Below are 18766 nucleotides of genomic sequence, written 5' to 3'. Positions count from 1 at the left end.
AATTATTAATTATCATGTACTTCATGGTTATGTGTATTTTGTATTTTAACCATGACAAAAACGTTTTTGTCCCTCTTGTAAAATTTGATTTGTGAGGATTACGCACTTTATCTTATCTTAAGTAGAATTAAGCAATCACTAATTAGTTTCAAAATGTATGCACAGCGTCGTAAATATATTAAAAAGTTGTACAGTTAAAACTATAATATTATTATCTGGAATAGTGTTTCTTAAACCGCCGGTCCGTAGAAATATTCTAGGTCCGCAAACAGTTGCCCTTCATTCGCTGCGTCCAACGCAAGTGGTGCGTTGTCCATCAGGTGGCCATTAGATATGATTAGCATGGTATTTAAATGTGGTAAATAAATTTTAATTGAACGGTCAACAGCGAATGGGTTAAGCTGCATAGGTATAATACCAAAAATTCCAATGAATCCGTCTATGGAAGATGTCAAACCATACACAATTTATACTAAAAAATAAAGAAACCTAATCGAGTAATATTTTGATGCCACTTTGGTATCAAGATATAAATTACAACGTGGCAAATTACAAATACACTAAATATTCTTTCACATTTTCGACAAAACATTTATATGAGACGACTTTTTTTGTCATGCCATTAAAAAAAACGAAATAGCATACCGAATAGAGGTCAATACAGCACTTCGTCTCTCCGAAACAACACCGAAGCCTGGTTCACTATTCTAGCAAGATGCATTTCAGATTCTGCGAAATAATAAATATTATAATATATTACTCGTATTTTGCGAGTGTATGTGTGTTTTGTAAAAAAAGACTGATTTAGAACATTTTAATAACTATCGATTTAAAATACCCACGATATAGAGTGAACCAGAACACACACAGTGTTCTATTCATAGTGTATTAGTATGTTTCTATCATCATGCAATAATTTAGTAAATTTTCAATAGTGTTTCTTTAGCACATTATGTTTTTTTAATTGATAAGACAGTCTGCATTTATACAAACAATTTATTTTGACATTTATATGGTTTATCGGCATGTGTCGCGTCACACAAAATTGTAGCATACATCGCATTAAGATGGTTTTTCACAAGTATGTGTTGTTTTATGCATTTTGAAGTGTCTGGACTGCGAGAATTTGGATGAGCAAACATCGCATTGATATGGTTTTTCATCTGTATGTGTTCTCTTATGAATTTTGAGGTCATGAGACAGCGAGAATTTAGATGAGCATTCATCACAGGTATATGGTTTTTCACCAGTATGTTTTCTTTTATGAATTTTGAGGGCATCAGACTGGGAGAATTTAGATGAGCATACATCACAGGTATATGGTTTTTCTCCAGTATGTGTTCTTTTATGCACGTTTAGATTACTCTTTTGCGAGAACATTTTTAAACAAATATCACATTGATATGGATTTTCACCAGTATTTGTTCTTTTATGCATTTTGAGGTGTCTGGACTGCGAGAATTTTGAAGAGCAAACATCACATTGATATCGCTTTTCACCAGTATGTGTTCTTTTATGCGTTTTAAGTTCACCGGACTGCGAGAATTTGGATGAGCAAACATTACATTGATATGGTTGTCCACCTGTATGTATTCATTTATGACTTTTGAGGTCATCAGACCGCGAGATTTTAGATGAGCATATATCACAGGCATATGGTTTTTCTCTAGTATGTGTTCTTTTATGCACGATTAGATTACCCTTTTGCGAGAACATTTTGAAACAAGCATCGCATTCATATGGTTTTTCACCAGTATGTGTCCTTTTATGAATTTTGAGGTCACCAGACTGTGAGAATTTAGATGAGCAAACATCGCATTCATATGGTTTTTCACCAGTATGTGTTCTTTTATGCCTTTTGAGGTCTGTGGACTGCGAGAATTTAGATGAGCAAGCATCGCATTGATATGGCTTTACACCAGTATGTGTTCTTTTATGCCTTTTGAGGTCTCTGTACTGCGAGAATTTAGATGAGCAAACATCGCATTCATATGGTTTTTCACCACTATGTGTTCTTTTATGCTTTTTGAGGTCTGTGGACTGCGAGAATTTAGATGAGCAAACATCGCATTCATATGGTTTTTCACCAGTATGTGTTCTTTTATGCATTTTTAGATAGCTTTGGTACGAGAATATTTTCAAACAAACATCGCATTGATATGGTTTTACAACAGTATATTTTCTTTTTTGCGATTTGAGATGATTATCCCTTGAATGAACACACGAGATATGTTTTTTTAATAAATTTGAAAATCCAAATATTGCATAACAATGACTGCAAACAAAATTTCGTGGAAAATATGTTACTCTTTTTAGCTTGATACGAATAACTTTCGGCAAAGCGTACATTGTCTGCAATTCTATCTTTATGTCTTGTTCATCTATAGTTATTTCTGAATACTGCGCCACCATGTCTTCCAATCCTTTAATTGCATATTCTCCTTTATCAACATTATCGATTTTTACCACGATGGCCAGTGGAATTTCATTATTTTGACTTCCAATGTAAGCTGCTTCACATCGCTGAGTAGAAATCTAAAAAAAATACGGTTGATGAGCTGAATTCGATGACATTTAAATAAATAAATAATGATCCTAAAACTTTAGAGAAAGTTGTTATTGTGAGAGTTGAATGACTTAAATAAACTCAAGCATTCTTCCTGAAGCAAGACTAAAGTCGTTCGCACTTTACATTTAGATATATATAGGTATATTTTTATTATGTCCGATGCTAAAAAGATCATATGGGCCTCAACAGGCTGGAAGTTTGTATTAACAGAATTTTTATACGAGAAATGGATATTTGCCAATTGCTTAACCTATTAGGTACTTACTCTGACTCAAATACAAATTGAAAAACAATATGCGTATTTGCTCACGACATTATAGCATGATGTTTAAGCCAGTGGCAGCCGAGAAGACAATATTTATATAGCTAAATATCCACTGGTTTATTAAAAAGCCATAGAGATTCCGAGAATACATGAATATTGTTCGGGCTCTAGTGTGAAAAAAAATGTATGTAAGTAAGGAGGTTGAATATAAGATTTTTTGGCAGTGAAGGCATTTAGGGGTTGCCACAGTAAGTCTGCTCACACATTTAAAGTCATCTCGACTGCAACGTATCGAATACGTCGATGTACGACGAGCTTCGCACATTGGTGGAATGCGTCATTTTAGATTGACAAAAAACAGCTGGAATCATGAGGATATACAGCGCACGGCCTTGTCTATACGAACTTTAGAAAGTTGCATGTTGCGCTCAATTAGCCTTGTGAATATTATCCTAATCAAGACAAATTCCAATGTGCCACTGTAGTAATGACTAAAACCCTTCCAAAGTGATTTCACCGTAACCGCAATTCTAGAACAATATCTTCTTCCTCTACTAATAACCAAAAAACATAGTATTATTACATAAGAGTTTAAAATGAATATCAACATTGTCCGCAAGAGACTGCACGCGCACCTAGCGTCATTTTGTGGATTACGTTGTACGGGTGTTAAAAAAACGAGATAGCAGAGCCGAGGGGTGGAGGCAGGCTGTTAAGACTCGACATAAATAGTGCACAGAAGACATCGTCAGTCAAACATAGTTGTGTAAATTGAAAAAGACTACGTAACAATGTATAGATAGTGTTTTTAAGTTTTTTTAAATTCAATTAAACCCTGTCTAATCCAAACCGTAGTAGATAATAGTGAAAAAATATTTATAAACTAAAAAATACTAAAATTGTGCCATTTGACCATACATAAATTTAGTTATTTTATGGAAAAATATTTTTTATCGTTTATGGTTTGGCGTAACTAGGACTTCATAAATTAAAAAAAAAGAATCAACAATGTGTTTTAAATCCAATGAAAACTAATTAATAAGAATGAATGAAAAGATGTGTACAATTTTGTCGTATCGCCCAAAATATACTTAAACTAGGTATTATGGTTTGGAAAGGCACAGTTAAAATTAATTTTAGAAACTAACTAATGTCATCTATAAATTGTAGACTTAGGTAAAAAGAAATACGTATGACTAAAAAGTGCAGTATTTTTGGTGGATCTCAACAGTCTACCTCCACCCTTCGCTACTTTTACGAGGTGATTTATATCAAATGGGTCGTTGTCAATAATGGTTTGGCATGGCTAGGGATAATGAATTTTAAAAAAGCTGACCAACACGATCATTATTATGTATTCTAAATTAGACGAAAACAAACAAATATCACTGAAAAGGTGTGCACAATTTTTGTTGTATCGCTATAATTAAAATTTAATAAGTAGGTAGGTAGCAAATCTGTAAAATTCATTGAAAATGAATTATTATGACTGACAAAGTTTAGCGTGCACTATTATTTTCGAATCTTGACAGCCTACCCCCACCTCTCGCCCCTTCTAGATTGGTACCTACCTACGTGTCAACACTGGCTTATGCCGATTGGGTAGAATACAGAGATATCATTTAACATTGAAAAATAAGGAATTAATATAAATAATACCTGATTTTCTGAACTGAGTTGAGAAAAAGAAGATCCAACTGCATCATCATATTTTAATGAATGCTTTGAGATATTTGCATAGTTACTGTCAGACTGGGACATAGTTTCAGCCATTATATTGGTCATGTTTATATTGCGATGTCGGGTTAGGTTAGGTTAACTCACCAGTGATTTGGATTCGAAAAATACGTCAAATGACGCTGGGTGCGGCGTCAAAGACCTGGAGACGAAAGAGGGATGCCTCCACCAAGTGTAGACACACATATCTGTTTCTTCATTATGTCCAATAGCGATGACTGGGTACGGAGGATTCGCTGCCAAGCTTTTTTGAGTTTAGACTTGTCACCCAACCAACATGTTCATGTAGCGGGGAACTAGAGAATACCCGAAAATAGGTCGCCACAAGGCCGAATAATAATGCTTTTACAATTTTTGCGACGTCTTATTGCGGGCGTGAAAATTTCTGAATATAACTTCCTATGACCGTATTGTTTTAACTTTGTTTTTACATATTATATCGACTGTGGCAAGGCAAAAGGAGTTAATCCACACTAATCAAATTTTACAGGAGGCACAAAAAACGTTTTGATAAAGATTTTGGGCCAAAGTCTAAATATAAAATAGACACAAACTTGAAGTGCATGATGATTAATAATTTGGTGTTATTTTTTCCCAATCTATAATTAAATAATGAGGTTATTGAAGAAAAACTAATAAAAATGAGGATTTAGTCATTTTACCTGACAAAAAATTAGGTAGGTATTAACATATTTGGAGTTAGACACGTACATTTTACTTGCGATTTATGTTATTACTATAATTTTTAACATAAAACAGTGCATAATAATGATTTAGTCTATTACAATGATATTAATCGTAAATTAAAGCGAATTGAAAACAATTTCAATTGAGAAGTATTTTTGGCACATCACATAACCTATAAATCGTGTTTTAAGTGAATTAGCAAATATTGCATTACTTTTCTCAGATATTATGAAATCATCAAATCAATTAATCGATTATTGACAATTAAAACACAATATAAGTTGTCACAGGCCGTTTCATACCGATATAGATAGAATTTACAATAGCTCTTCTCGTGTGTGATATAAAAACTTCAAGATGTAATTTTAAACACTAACAGTTCTTGTCGGGATTATTTGTTGCGTCCAAATTAACACCACACATTTCAAGAATCATTTTGCTTCGTTCTATTGCCATTTTCACTCAATGTTTAAACATTTAATGATTTTTTATGAAAAGACTGTCGAAATCCGTGTTAACTGTCAAACGACCGACCGAGAAATGTACGTGGCTTAAGTCTTCCTTCTGGTTCATAACTTACCCGGTCGGCCGGCAGAGTTTAGTAAAACTACCATTATTTTCATACATTTGCAACGTAAGATGCATAACGCCTTTTTCCTTTCTGTAAAAGATTACTTGAACGACTAATAATGTCATTGATGTGGAATAAATCCTTTTACCTGGACGCAAATTTCAAACGCCCTTCTTTTTTAAAAATTAAAAGCTAAAATTTGATGATAATTTGGCATTTTGCAGCTTACATTCTTTAGGCAGAACGTGTATTTAGTTGTGTGCAATACTATTATTCAATAAAACCTATTTTGCAAAAAGTGAGGGTTAAATCCTTTTGCCTTTCCACAGTCGATATGTAAATTAATCAGAATCATTTATTTTTCTCAATTCTCAGAAGGAAGGTACTCATTTCTCCCATGGGCCCATCCCAACCTATGTAATAAATACAATGACATTAATATGGACGAAGCATCTGGAACAAAATGACACTCACTTTTTTCTCCCGAGTTGCCGCCGGTTCTAACACCATCACAATAAAGGTGATATTGCTATAAATTCCCGATTCTCTTTGTCGGGTCCGCCGAATGGCATAATTCATATTTTAATATCACCATCGCTCGCTCAAATGAACATTGTCAATAGAAACACTGTTCTAACGCCATTAAAATAAAGGTGATGTTGCTATAAATTCCCGATGCGTGATATCGCATGAAGGACATTGCGAAATTTTGTCACGTGACGTCTTCCTATACATGCGCGATATGACTTGCTAGCTACTGTACTGAGTGCGTTGTGCATTAATAATCTCATTGAATAAATAACAATTGAGTGCGTGGCGACCTTAGTCTTGGGCATCTGCTCCTGAGACATTCCCAGGCGTAAACGACTGGTGATGTTTCACGTCTAAACGAAGAGACTTGCGATCGCTCGATTAAGACCGAGTGTTGTGCGGAGCTAGTTGGTTTGGATAGAACTATGAGGTAGTCAGTGATTTGGATAATCTTTAGTTTGTCATATATTTCGTTATGAACCAGGCACATGAGAATCCAGACAAATCAAAAATCAAGATTAACCGAACCAAAGAGACTATCTCGGACAAACGATTCTATAGATAGCAGTAGCGAAGGGTGGAAGAAGGCTGTTACGATCCGTCATAAATAGTGTTCACTTATCTTTGCCGGTCATACGTATAAGTTTTCATTGAACTAAGAATACAAATTGCTGATAGTTTGGTTAATTTTTAATAATCAATTAAACTCTGCCTAACCATGCAATAAAAGTTTTGGTTTGCCATGGACAATTAACAAAAATATTTCATACTTATTCAGTCATACTTATTAATGCGCGGATTGCGGGTCGCGGGTGCAAATGACGCGACCCGAACGAAATATAATTTGTCATAAAAATTCAAAATGCGGCTTTTTTATGTTATATTTATTATTATATTCGTAATAAAAATAGTATATTCATTAACATGTTTTCTTTTTTAAGTACATACCGAACGTTTTTAAGTCATCTTTACACGATTTAAGAATATATTCATCCGACTACATCACAAAAGAAATTGACGTGCGAACAGTTTGACTATTCCTCTCCGAAAGGCAAAGCGCCTCAACGCAGCCGAAGTTTCGTTGCACATAGTGTTGAAAATTAATTGCCGTTTCACTTATGTACGCTCTGAAGCGTTAGCCTATAGTGCCGTGCAGTGGCGAAGGGTGGAGGTAGGCTGTTAAGATCCGCCATAAATAGTGCACATTAAACTTTTTCAAACATACATATTTGTTATCATTGAAATAAGACTACAATTAACAGATAGTGTAGGTTAGATTTTAAAATTCAATTAAACCCTGAGAAACCAAGCCATAATAGATATTAGTCAAAAAATACATGTCTATCTATAAAATATCTAAAATTATGCAATTAAATCATACATAACTTTGAGTATTTTATAGATAGAATAATATTTTTTATTTATTATAGTTTGGTTTACGCAGGGCTTAATGAATCAAAAAAATGAAGCAAAAATATGTGTAATATGTAGTTTTAATCCAACGAAAACAAATAACTATGAATGAAAAATTGTACACAATTTTGTCGCATTGCCCAAATTAGACCAAATCTATTATGGTTTCGTTTAGGCAGGGTTTAATTGATTTTTAAAAACTAACTAATACCATCTGTAAATTGTAGTCTTAGTTCAATAAAAACAAATACATATGACTAACAAAGTTTAGTGTGCACTATTTATAGCGAATCTTAACAGCTTACCTCCACCCTTCGCCACTGGTTCCGTGGGTCCCAGGTTCTAATCCTGGGTCTGACAAATACGCATTGTTTTTTATTTCGTGTTTGAGTCAGAGTATGGACCTCATAGGTTGAGCAATTGGATGACATCCATTTCTTGTAAAAACAAAACTTATTGATACAAACCTCCACTCTGTGCAGGCTCATATGATCTTATTAGAATCGGACATGGTCGAATATAAATATAGTGTCGGGTACCTAGTTACTTTAAAATAAGCAGAATTAATAGTAGATAACAGTAAAAAAAATATTCGTTCATGTATAAAATATCTAAAATTATGAAATTAAAAATAGATACTTACATAATTTTAAATGTTTGATAGAACAATATTTTTAATCAATTATAGTTTGGAATAGGCAGAGAATAAAAGATTTAAAAAATACTAAATAACACCATCTGTGATAAGTATTTTTAATTCAATAAAACCAGGGAACTCAGAAATAATGGGAACTGAAATACACAACGGGTAAGGCGATAGCAGGTAGCCGACTCGAGTAAGGATGAAGCCGGGTTAAACTTACACACGTGTCTAGAATACGTTTAACGTCGAATACTGAAAACTGCTCTCGGTTTATGCATTTACGCTCATTTAATGTTGGTGTATTACACACACTATTGCACGTGCATAATGCGTGCTTCATTTTCGTAGGACACTCACACACCCAAAAGCCTGCTTCACCATGCGGCGTATTGAATGTAGCCTATTGGTATTCTATTTATTATATGTTCTGTGATAAAAACAAATAAGTATGACTGAAAAGGTGTGCACTATTTTTGTCAGATAGCCCATAGCATACATAAACTCTTATGGTTTCGCTAGACAGTGTGTAATTTAATTTATAAGCTAATTGTCAGAATCTGCAAATGGTATTTTCACTTTAATAAAAATAAATAAACATGATTGACACATTTTAGTGTGTGCCCCATTTAATAGCCTACCTACACCCTTCGCCACTGATAGATAGTATGTTTTAGTATTGACATTGATACACACAAAAAAATTTACTTATATTAATATGACGTCTCTGTATGTAGTCATTTGATATCTTTTTACGATCTATGGAATCGAAATTCTCTTTCAGTTTTATTATCAATATGCGAAAACATGTATTATCATACCGCATTTTACTGAAGCCTTTTCTGTGGGTCATCGGCAAGAAAATATTATAACGTCATACAATAAACACTTTGTGAAAAACTAACCTCAAAAAAGCAAATGGCTTTATCGGCGTCCTATTGTTTAATTGTCACATTGCAACAAGATTCTTCCTTTGCGTCGTATTCGCTTTCATTTGTTTCACGTTTTATATCCATTTTGGTTACGTAAATGGTAATTTAAATAATATAAATGGCACTACTTACTCGTGAAATGCGTTTACGAATTGTAATGTTTAGTCAAAGAAAAGTGTTGCCGCTATACAATATAAAATATTGAGTATCCCGTGTTAGTCCTGCGTTTCCAACTATTTCTTGATATGTATCTACCATTTTTAAACTGGTATCAAGCGTGCAAAATGTCTATCTGGCACAACAAAATATAATACCTATCTATTATAAATGTCATAATTGTTCATTCACTAATAATTAGTTTTAGGAATAAACATTTGACTAAATTTCTTACCTGGCATAATTTAAAAGTATTTGAATTATTTTATTTGCATTTTATTTTGCCGTTTGGTTAATTTTTTCGCTCTGTGTGGCATATTTTTACAAATGGGGACGCTTTGTGCGAGGTCCATTTACCTGGATCACCCAATGTTAAAACTCCAACTTTTTTTGGGTGCATTTGTTTGTGCATCGTTAGTGCACGTTTGTGCACGATTTTTTTTTGTTTGTGCACATATAATAACAGAAAAATTCCAATTTCAAATTGGGTGTTCCAGCTAAACGTTTGGTCTCTAATGACTTGATACTTGAACCAATAAATTAGCTTTAATTTTTTTTTGTTAAATGTATCTGATTAGGTATATTTATGTTATCTTTGAACACGATTTTTTAAATTTTTATCTCTTATGTTAAGCTAGTAATTTGATTTTGAGCGGACGTCAAGTTTTAAAAACAAACATTTTTTATCCACATTTTTTAATTATACACCTTTGAGTAAATTAATAACATGATTTTTCATGAAGTTTTTATTGTTTTTTCATTTAAATTACGCGAAAAATTCGCATTTTTCCATTTTCACTTAGTAACCCGTCAAAATGTCCCGAACAAAAACAACCGCATCCGTTTGGAACATCCAGTCAAAAGAGTCTCCTCAAAATAGCCAAAACGGTGTAAGGCTCACTAAATATGTCGGCTTATACAAGACTACCTCAAAATTGACAATTTGATTACACAAAAGTGTCAAAATTACAAAATCGTTCAACTTTCTTAACATTTATCTATTTATTTATGATTTTGAATGGATCAATGTCAGTTCCATAAGGAAAAATGCAGTAAATTATATAATTATACTTACCTACTGTTTTTTAAAATGATCTGTAATAAAAATAAATACCGTTAAGTTATTAGAATACAATTAGGTATGCATACTTTTGAAAAATGCAATATGTTTTTATGCAACGATATTTTCTTCAAAAGATAATATTGGAATAACATTTATATTTTTTTATATATAAAGGGGTTAACTTTACTTGCAGGCACTTAACTCTTCCTAATAATATTTGCATCTTCTTTTTCTCTGTTTCTCCAGGTGGTGCAACGTATGCTTGTAATTCTGGTAGGTGTTATGTTAGGAGAGAAGTGTTAGTCACTTCATATTATGCTATTCAGAATCGATATCAAATAAAGTTTTGTAGGTTCTTTAAAAAATTATTGCCTCTGACGGCTTCGACATTTGTTTCACGCAAATGGTTTTCTTTTGAATGTGTGTGTTTATCAGTTCTTAAACAACGTACCTCTTTACATATCTGTTTACATTTATATTTAAACTCATCACGAGTATGAGTTTTTAAATGACATATTTGTTTAGGTACTACTTTCAAAATAAAATTCATCACACGCAAATGGTTTTTCTCCTGTTTCGTTTTATGAGCGTTAAGATAATTTTGTGCCGAGCCTTCGTATAAGTAGTCAATTTATTTAAAAGGTTATTCACCATTTTGTATCTTTACATATGTTTGAAGATTACTCCGTCGCGAGCATCCAAATGAACATACATATCATTTATAAAATTTTCACGAGTATGTTCTATATAATATGTACATATTCGTTTCATGTCTTCTAAGACAACAAAGTCGTACGTATTTATATGAATATACATCGAATTTTAAAGGTTTGTCACCAGAATTTGTCATTTGTTAGTTTTTAAGATGACTAAGTTGCGAGCATCTATATGAACATACATTGCATTTATAAGGTTTTTCACCATCCACCAAAAATGGCCGCGCGGCTTAAGCGTTGGCATATTGCGTCAAGGGTCCCTAGTTCCAATCCTCGGTCCGGCAAGTACGCATATTATTCGCGAAAATCTATATGAACATACATTGCATTTATTAGATTTTTCATCGGAATGTGTCATTTTGAGTCTTTTAAAACTTTTATTTGCGAGCATCTATATGAACATAAATCGCATTCGTTAGTGTGTTCACCAGTATTGTCATTCCACATGTTTTAAGACTACTAGGTTTTTTAAATGACATATTTGATTACATTTCAAAGTCATCACTCATTACACGCAACTGGTTTTTCTCCTGAACGTGTAAGTTTATGAGTTCTTAACCTTTCCCTTACCATGATAAAAAAATTACGCCCGTTCCCATGCCGTCCACTCAGTGTCCCGATAGAAATTTGGCATTTTAAGGCATTTTAAAAGCTAATTGATTGCTTCAAAAGGTAAAGTATGTTTTTAAATACTGTTTAGTCATCGTTTAACATTTTATTCTGTGTATATTACATGCAATTATCTTATAATCGTGTATAATATCGGACATCGATAAAAGTACGTCATATCTAAGCCACGGCGTGTCTCGGTCTGTTTTAAATGGAACAACCAACATACGCTGCCATTTCACGGAGAGTGGGGGTGGCTAATTCATCCGAAGCGAACGAGAGATGTTATTAGGTAGGATAACATCTGTGTGGACTTGCGTTATCACGTTCACCACATAAAATAATAGTTATAATTTTGCAATATCGATTCCCTATATAATTTTAAAACACTGTGATCTTATTGTATCATGTTATTAAGTATTTTTAAAAATCGTATTTTAAAACACATTAAAATAATATACTTACATAAGAACAATTAATCAAGAAAAATACTCCGATTGATCGTATAGTTTCCACTAAATATATTTTAATATCATGTTTCTTATGCTGAAATAATACACATTAATAAATATAAATAACTACGCTACTTGAACTTATACGCACGTATTAAGTCTATACCTCTAAGACTTTAGATATATCTTACCTACTTTTAGATAATTTCCCTAGTATATAAAAAAAATACTTATAATTTTGCAATATCGATTCCCTGATTATAATCTATAATATAAAAATGAATATTTGTTAGTTTGTTTGTTCGTTTTTTTATGCGCTGCCATACCGTTCATCCGATTGCGATAAAACTTTGTCAACTTATTGCTTGCACTTGCGCGCAGATTATAGACTATATCTTATACATACAAATGAAAGTCTGTCTGACATATGCGTTCCTATACCATTCATCCGATTGCGACGAAATTTTGGTGAATTGATGTGTGCACTACGGGTGCGAGTCATAGACGCTAAATGTAAAAGCAGCTGAAATGGTGGATTGCTTTGAGAGAAAGATCCTTAGGCGGATATACGGACCCATGAATGATGATGGGGAGTGGAGAATTAGGTACAACACGGAACTATACCGCTTATACCAAGATTCAAAACTCTCCAACTTCATAAAACTCCAGAGGCTAAACTGGGCAGGCCATGTCCAGCGCATGCCTGAGTCACGGATACCGAAGAAGATCCTCGAAGGAAACCCAGGAGGAAAAAGGCCAGTGGGAAAGCCACGCACACGATGGCGTGATAATGTTACAAAAGATGCCAACCAGATACTAAAAATCAGGAACTGGAAAAGACGTGCGGAGGACCGTTCCGGCTGGAGGATAGCGGTGGAGGAGGCCAGGGCTCGACTTGAGCTGTAGCGTCATCGAAGAAGAAGAAGATGTTTGCACACCCACAAAGGTTTCTGAATTAGAAAAACTATCTTCTTCTTCTTCATTATATCTTCTTTTATTCATATGGTTCCTATACCATTCATCGGATTGCGATGAAACCTTCGCCAGTTGTTGTGGCAACACCCGCAAAGGTTTCTGAATCAGTACAACCATCTTCTTCTTCTTCGTCGTCTTCATTCTATATTCTTTTATTCTTATGATTCCTATACCATTCGTCCGATTGCAATGAAACTTGCGTCAGTTGTTGTGCCGACACCTGCGAATGTTTCTGAATTAGTACAACAATTTTCTTCAACCTTTTTTTCTATTCTATCTTTTTCTATTCGTATGCGTTCTTATACCATTCATCCGATTGCGATGAAATTTTGATCAGTTGTTGTGCGCATGCCCGCGAAGATTACTGAATTAGAAAAACCATCTTCTTCGTTATATCTTCTTTTATTCGCATGGTTCCCATACCATTCATCGGATTGCGATGAAACCTTCGTCAGTTGTTGTGGTAACACCTGCAAAGGTTTATGATTTAGTACAACTATTTTCTTCCTCTTCTATTCATATGCGTTCTTATACCATTCATCCGAATGCGATGAAATTTTGATCAGTTGTTGTGCGCATGCCCGCGAAGATCTCTGAACTAGAAAAATCATCTTCTTCTTCTTCATCATATCTTCTTTTATTCATATGGTTCCTATACCATTCGTCCGATTGCGATAAAACCTTCGTTAGTTGTTGTGTTAACACCTGAAAAGGTTTCTTAATTAGAACAACCATTTTCTTTTTCTTCTTCATTCTATCTTCATTTATTTTATATAGTTCCTATACCATTCATCCGATTGCGATTAAATTTTGGTGAGTTGTTGTGTGCACACCCGCAAAGGTTTTTGAATTAGAAAAACTATCTCTTCTTCTTCATTATATCTTCTTTTATTCATATGGTTCCTATACCATTCATCGGATTGCGATGAAACCTTCGTCAGTTGTTGTGCTAACACACGCAAAGGTTTCTGAATTAGTACAACCATCTTCTTCTTCTTCATCGTCTTTATTCTATATCCTTTTATTCGTATGATTCCTATACCATTCGTCCGATTGGAATGAAACTTTCGTCAATTGTTGTGCCCACACCTACAAAGGTTTCTGAATTAGTACAACAATATTTTTCCTCTTCTTCTATTCGTATGCGTACCTATTCCATTCATCCGATTTTAATAAAACTTTCGTCAGTAATTGTGCCAACACCCGCGAAGGTTTCTAAATTAGTACAATTATCTTCTTCTTCTTCTTCTTCTATTCGTATGCGTTCTTATAACATTCATCAGATTGCGATGAAATTTTTCTCAGTTGTTGTTCGCACACCTGGGATGGTTAGTATTATATAAAATACAAAGTTTGTTGTTTGTTTGTTCCATCCAATTTTGAATTTTTTACTACATATTAATACTATTAATAACGTTTGCATATTTTGGATTCGATTTTAATTTACAGTTCTTTTGTTTGACCTTTACTCCTATTAGAATTACTTTCATATTGTATTACACAGATATTTTAATATTAAAAAGATAATTTCATTATTATTTTTTAAATATCTAAGGTAAATGTATCCACTAAGCGACCCTGTGCGAAGCCGGGTATCTCACCTATAATATAATTTCAAAACACGTTAAATATTTATATAAGAATAATTAAAAACAAAAATAATTCAATCTTATAGTTTCCACTAAAATTATTTAATGTTATGTTTATTATGCTGAAATAATTACACATAATAAAAATTAAATCACTACGCTATGTGTACCTATACGCATGTAGTAAGTCTATAATATACCCACCTTTCGAGAATTTCATAACAAGAGGTTTTCTAGTCTATGTTAAAATAAATATATTGTATCTCCATAAAAATGTACTTTCATACATATTATATATTGCCAAACTGGTAGGTGCGCAGTGTTGCGAAGGTAGGCACGAAAAGTTTTACACAAATAAAGCCACGTCATGATTGCAGTTTGCAAATAAAGTTTATAAAACAGCCGCTAGTTATAAACTACATAAAAACAGTCCTAAAAAACGTTGTTTGTTAAACTGTCTGAAGATAATATGTAGACTAATTTTTTAATACCTCACTTCTATACTATTGTTGAGTGTGCTGGCTATCTCGTGAAAAAATGATATACAAGGATCAAATCATAATATTGAAATTTGAGGCAAATTTGTTAACGAATGATAACTGTTGTTAAATTTGTCTATTTAGTTAAAATTAAAAAAAAGTGAATAAATCAATGCAAGGACCACTAATGCATTGACTGATTTAAAAAGACAAAGTGAAGGCATACATAAAAAATTGGAGCTTTGGAAATCAAAATTTAAAAAAAAAATCGTCATGTTTCCACTTTTAAATGATTTTGCGCCAGATATATTGAAGCAAACAAAAATCTATTTACTGAGCGTTATGATAGTTTGCTAATGCACTTTCCCCATTATTTATTTCACAAATTTACTCTAATAGTAAAAAAATCATTTGATTTCAAAACTATGATATATTAAATATGTAGGTAGTTGTACGTTTGATGTGATACCTATATCATGAGTGATATATGTAATGATAACTCCCGTGTATGTGTATAATTTAGGAAACACTACATTATAGTACCACACTGCCCTTAACCTCAGAGATAGGTAGGTGGGCCCGACAAATATCCTGGCCTAGGGGCTCGCTTTTCGCAAAATCTTTTTTAAACATCCATCGCATGAAAAATAAATTAATTTAAATAAGTATAAGTAGTAATATAAGTAGTAAAACCTTGTTTATTATTTATATATTTAAGTTTTCTTTATTTTTGTATTAGTGCCTACATTTTTGACTATTTAAAAAGGTGTCTGAATTATTTAATGAAATAAAGGGGGGAGGCGCCAAGTTTCATTTTTTTTTAAAAAGGAGGCGTAATAACATTAAGTTTGGAAATCACTGATGTATTTGATAGGAACCGTAATTTAATACTTGTGTATTTTTGTAGATACTAAACATTATACTTACCTACATATAATAAAACAATCATTAGATTTACTTAGGTGGAAGATAACGGTGTGAAAGACCCCTTACTTCAAAAATTGTACTGAATTCCACACCACCGTGGAGGTACAGTTAAATTGCGGGTTTTTTTAAATCTGTGGTTTTCCCATTACGACTATTTCATTGTACTACGTTTTAACTTAATTTTCTAAGCATAACATATTATACAAACTACAAATGAATATATCTACATAATATTATCTAATTAAAATTTAAATGGTGACTCATAACTTTATATTATAATATAAAACAATCGAAATAATAAAACTACCTACTATTATATTTCTAAGAAAAATACTCACTTTCTGAAATGCAAAATATTAAGAATAACATTACCTACATAATATATACAAAATACATAAAAACATTTTATACATGTGATAGAGGTATTTTTTGCAATTTACATTAAATTTAGTCAATACCATTATGTACGGACTATGTCCAAAATGGTATACCAACATAAAATGAATTGATTTTACAGACATGGGGTGCAGAGAAATAATATTATATTATGTTTATACCTACATCACATTGAGTATGATAACATTTTTATAATAAAATAATATTATTTGGTACTTATGACATTAAAAGCAAAATTAATAATTAGTAGGTAATCTTAAATGTATTAGTCCTACCTAAATAAATTCACTGATTTCAGGGACATAATAACATGGAGTTAATGTTATAGTATAATAACTACATGTAAATGCAACAGTTTCAATATAATTAATTATTTAGACATGTACCTACTCACTAATATTATTTTTTTTAAATAAAAAAGATAAAAATAAATATCAGTAAGCACTTATTCATTAGACGTAACCAACTGAAAGAAAGCATAGTGGTTCGTACCACGAGAATGTCGTGTATACTATACTATTGAAAATACTAAAAATACTTTCTGCGACTATTGTATACCTACATACTTCATAAACAAAAGAATATCTAGTTGTATTTGAAATGCATGTCCTGACTAAATAATATTCTTTCCGGGCATAAGTTATTATTAGTAATTTATAACTACAATATAATTTATTATAGAGGTAGAATATGCAAGTACTCATATGCACAAAGGAAAACCGACCGCTTGCTGTGCGTTTTTGTGCAGGTCACTCGAGGTAGGTATATTTTCAAATGCACATGTTCCACAAACTGATGTAAACTTTACAGACCTTGTAATAAGGGTTGGTATTTTTCTAAATCTGGGTAAAAAGGTTTTTATGACATGCCCGAGATACCGGGAATTTAAGGTAAGTGTTTAGGAATAAACGTCATATGAAGCAAAGTTAACATGATAAAATAAACACTAATAACATTACATTAAGGGTTAGTTTGGCATTTATCGTCAGATGCACGGAACATTTTAAATTTCAAGGTTCGTTATATTATGGGAGGATTTATACGAGCCATCAGTCATATAATTAAATTGAACAAACACATAAATTGGTCTCGCTGTTCTAACAAATAACATTTTATAATAGTGTCTCACTTTACAAAATTATTATGTGGGTTTCTCTAACGTATATCTTTTTACATAGCCCTATCACTGTCTTATCAAAATATCGATCAGACTTTGGAAAATGATTAATTTTATATAGAAAACATTCAATTAAACTACTTGTGCATTTTTATTTTTACGCATAAGCATTTTATCTACAAATAGCTAAAAGTAGATTTTTTTGTATATAATAATAAATGGGGTATCCATGATTTAAGGGCCTAAATAAAGTGCGAGTTCTTCATGGCAACGGGAGTGTTAAACAACGTATTCGATACGATGCTGCCAAAAGTTGGTAAGTTGATAGTTTAGGTATTTTGAGTTTACCACGGATAAGATGTCTATTTTTATATACGTTTGCCATATAAAAATATCAAGTTCATCCGATTTTTAAAACATAGTTTCTTTAGCAGCTATTCATTATGTTAAAAATACGTAACTCTTGATCGTTGAATTTACCAACATCAGAAGACTGTAAAGATGTTTACAGTTTTAATTTAGATAAGAATCTAACTAATGAAACGCAGTGGTAAAATCTTTGTAATACTATAACCTAACAGTTTTATTATTTTTCAATAGTTGAGCTAAAATAATATAGGACTTCCGAAATAAGTTTGTAAATATTATGGTAAAATGGCATAGAAATTACATTATTTTCAACAGAAGGTATATGGAAGAATTATCAGAAACATATTCAAATAACATGAACTTATTCAATGAAAGAACTTATGAACTTACACATTCAGGAGAAAAACCATTTGCGTGTGATGAATGTGATTTCCAATATAATCAAATATGTTATTTAAAAATACCCAGTAGTTAAAACATATGGAATAGCAATACTGATAAAAACCTTATAAATGCGATGAAAGTTCATATAGATGCTCGCAAATTAGTTGTCTTCGATTCCCTTCTTGGTTG

The 18766-nt window shown here is 32.5% G+C and overlaps 1 protein-coding gene across 1 annotated transcript; it reads right to left on the bottom strand.

The window, feature by feature from the left end:
• Window positions 1-985: 985 nt before the first annotated feature.
• On the bottom strand, window positions 986-2163 carry LOC147077078 (uncharacterized). Its single transcript, XM_085940705.1, has one exon. It carries the CDS (start codon window positions 2107-2109, stop codon window positions 1594-1596), a length of 516 nt encoding a protein of 171 aa, XP_085796831.1. The 5' UTR covers window positions 2110-2163; the 3' UTR covers window positions 986-1593.
• Between the last annotated feature and the right edge of the window lie 16603 nt (window positions 2164-18766).

This window comes from Rhyacophila brunnea, unplaced genomic scaffold (genome assembly GCF_057557595.1).
Source record: "Rhyacophila brunnea isolate RB1 unplaced genomic scaffold, BYU_Rbru_1.0 scaffold_13, whole genome shotgun sequence".
NCBI lineage: Eukaryota > Metazoa > Arthropoda > Insecta > Trichoptera > Rhyacophilidae > Rhyacophila > Rhyacophila brunnea.
This window is presented reverse-complemented; position numbering and strand designations above follow the sequence as displayed.

What these genes read in the sequence shown, in the direction of transcription:
- LOC147077078 (XM_085940705.1), bottom strand. Translation starts at nt 2,109, where the DNA reads ATGCATAAAAGAACACATACTGGTGAAAAACCATATGAATGCGATGTT.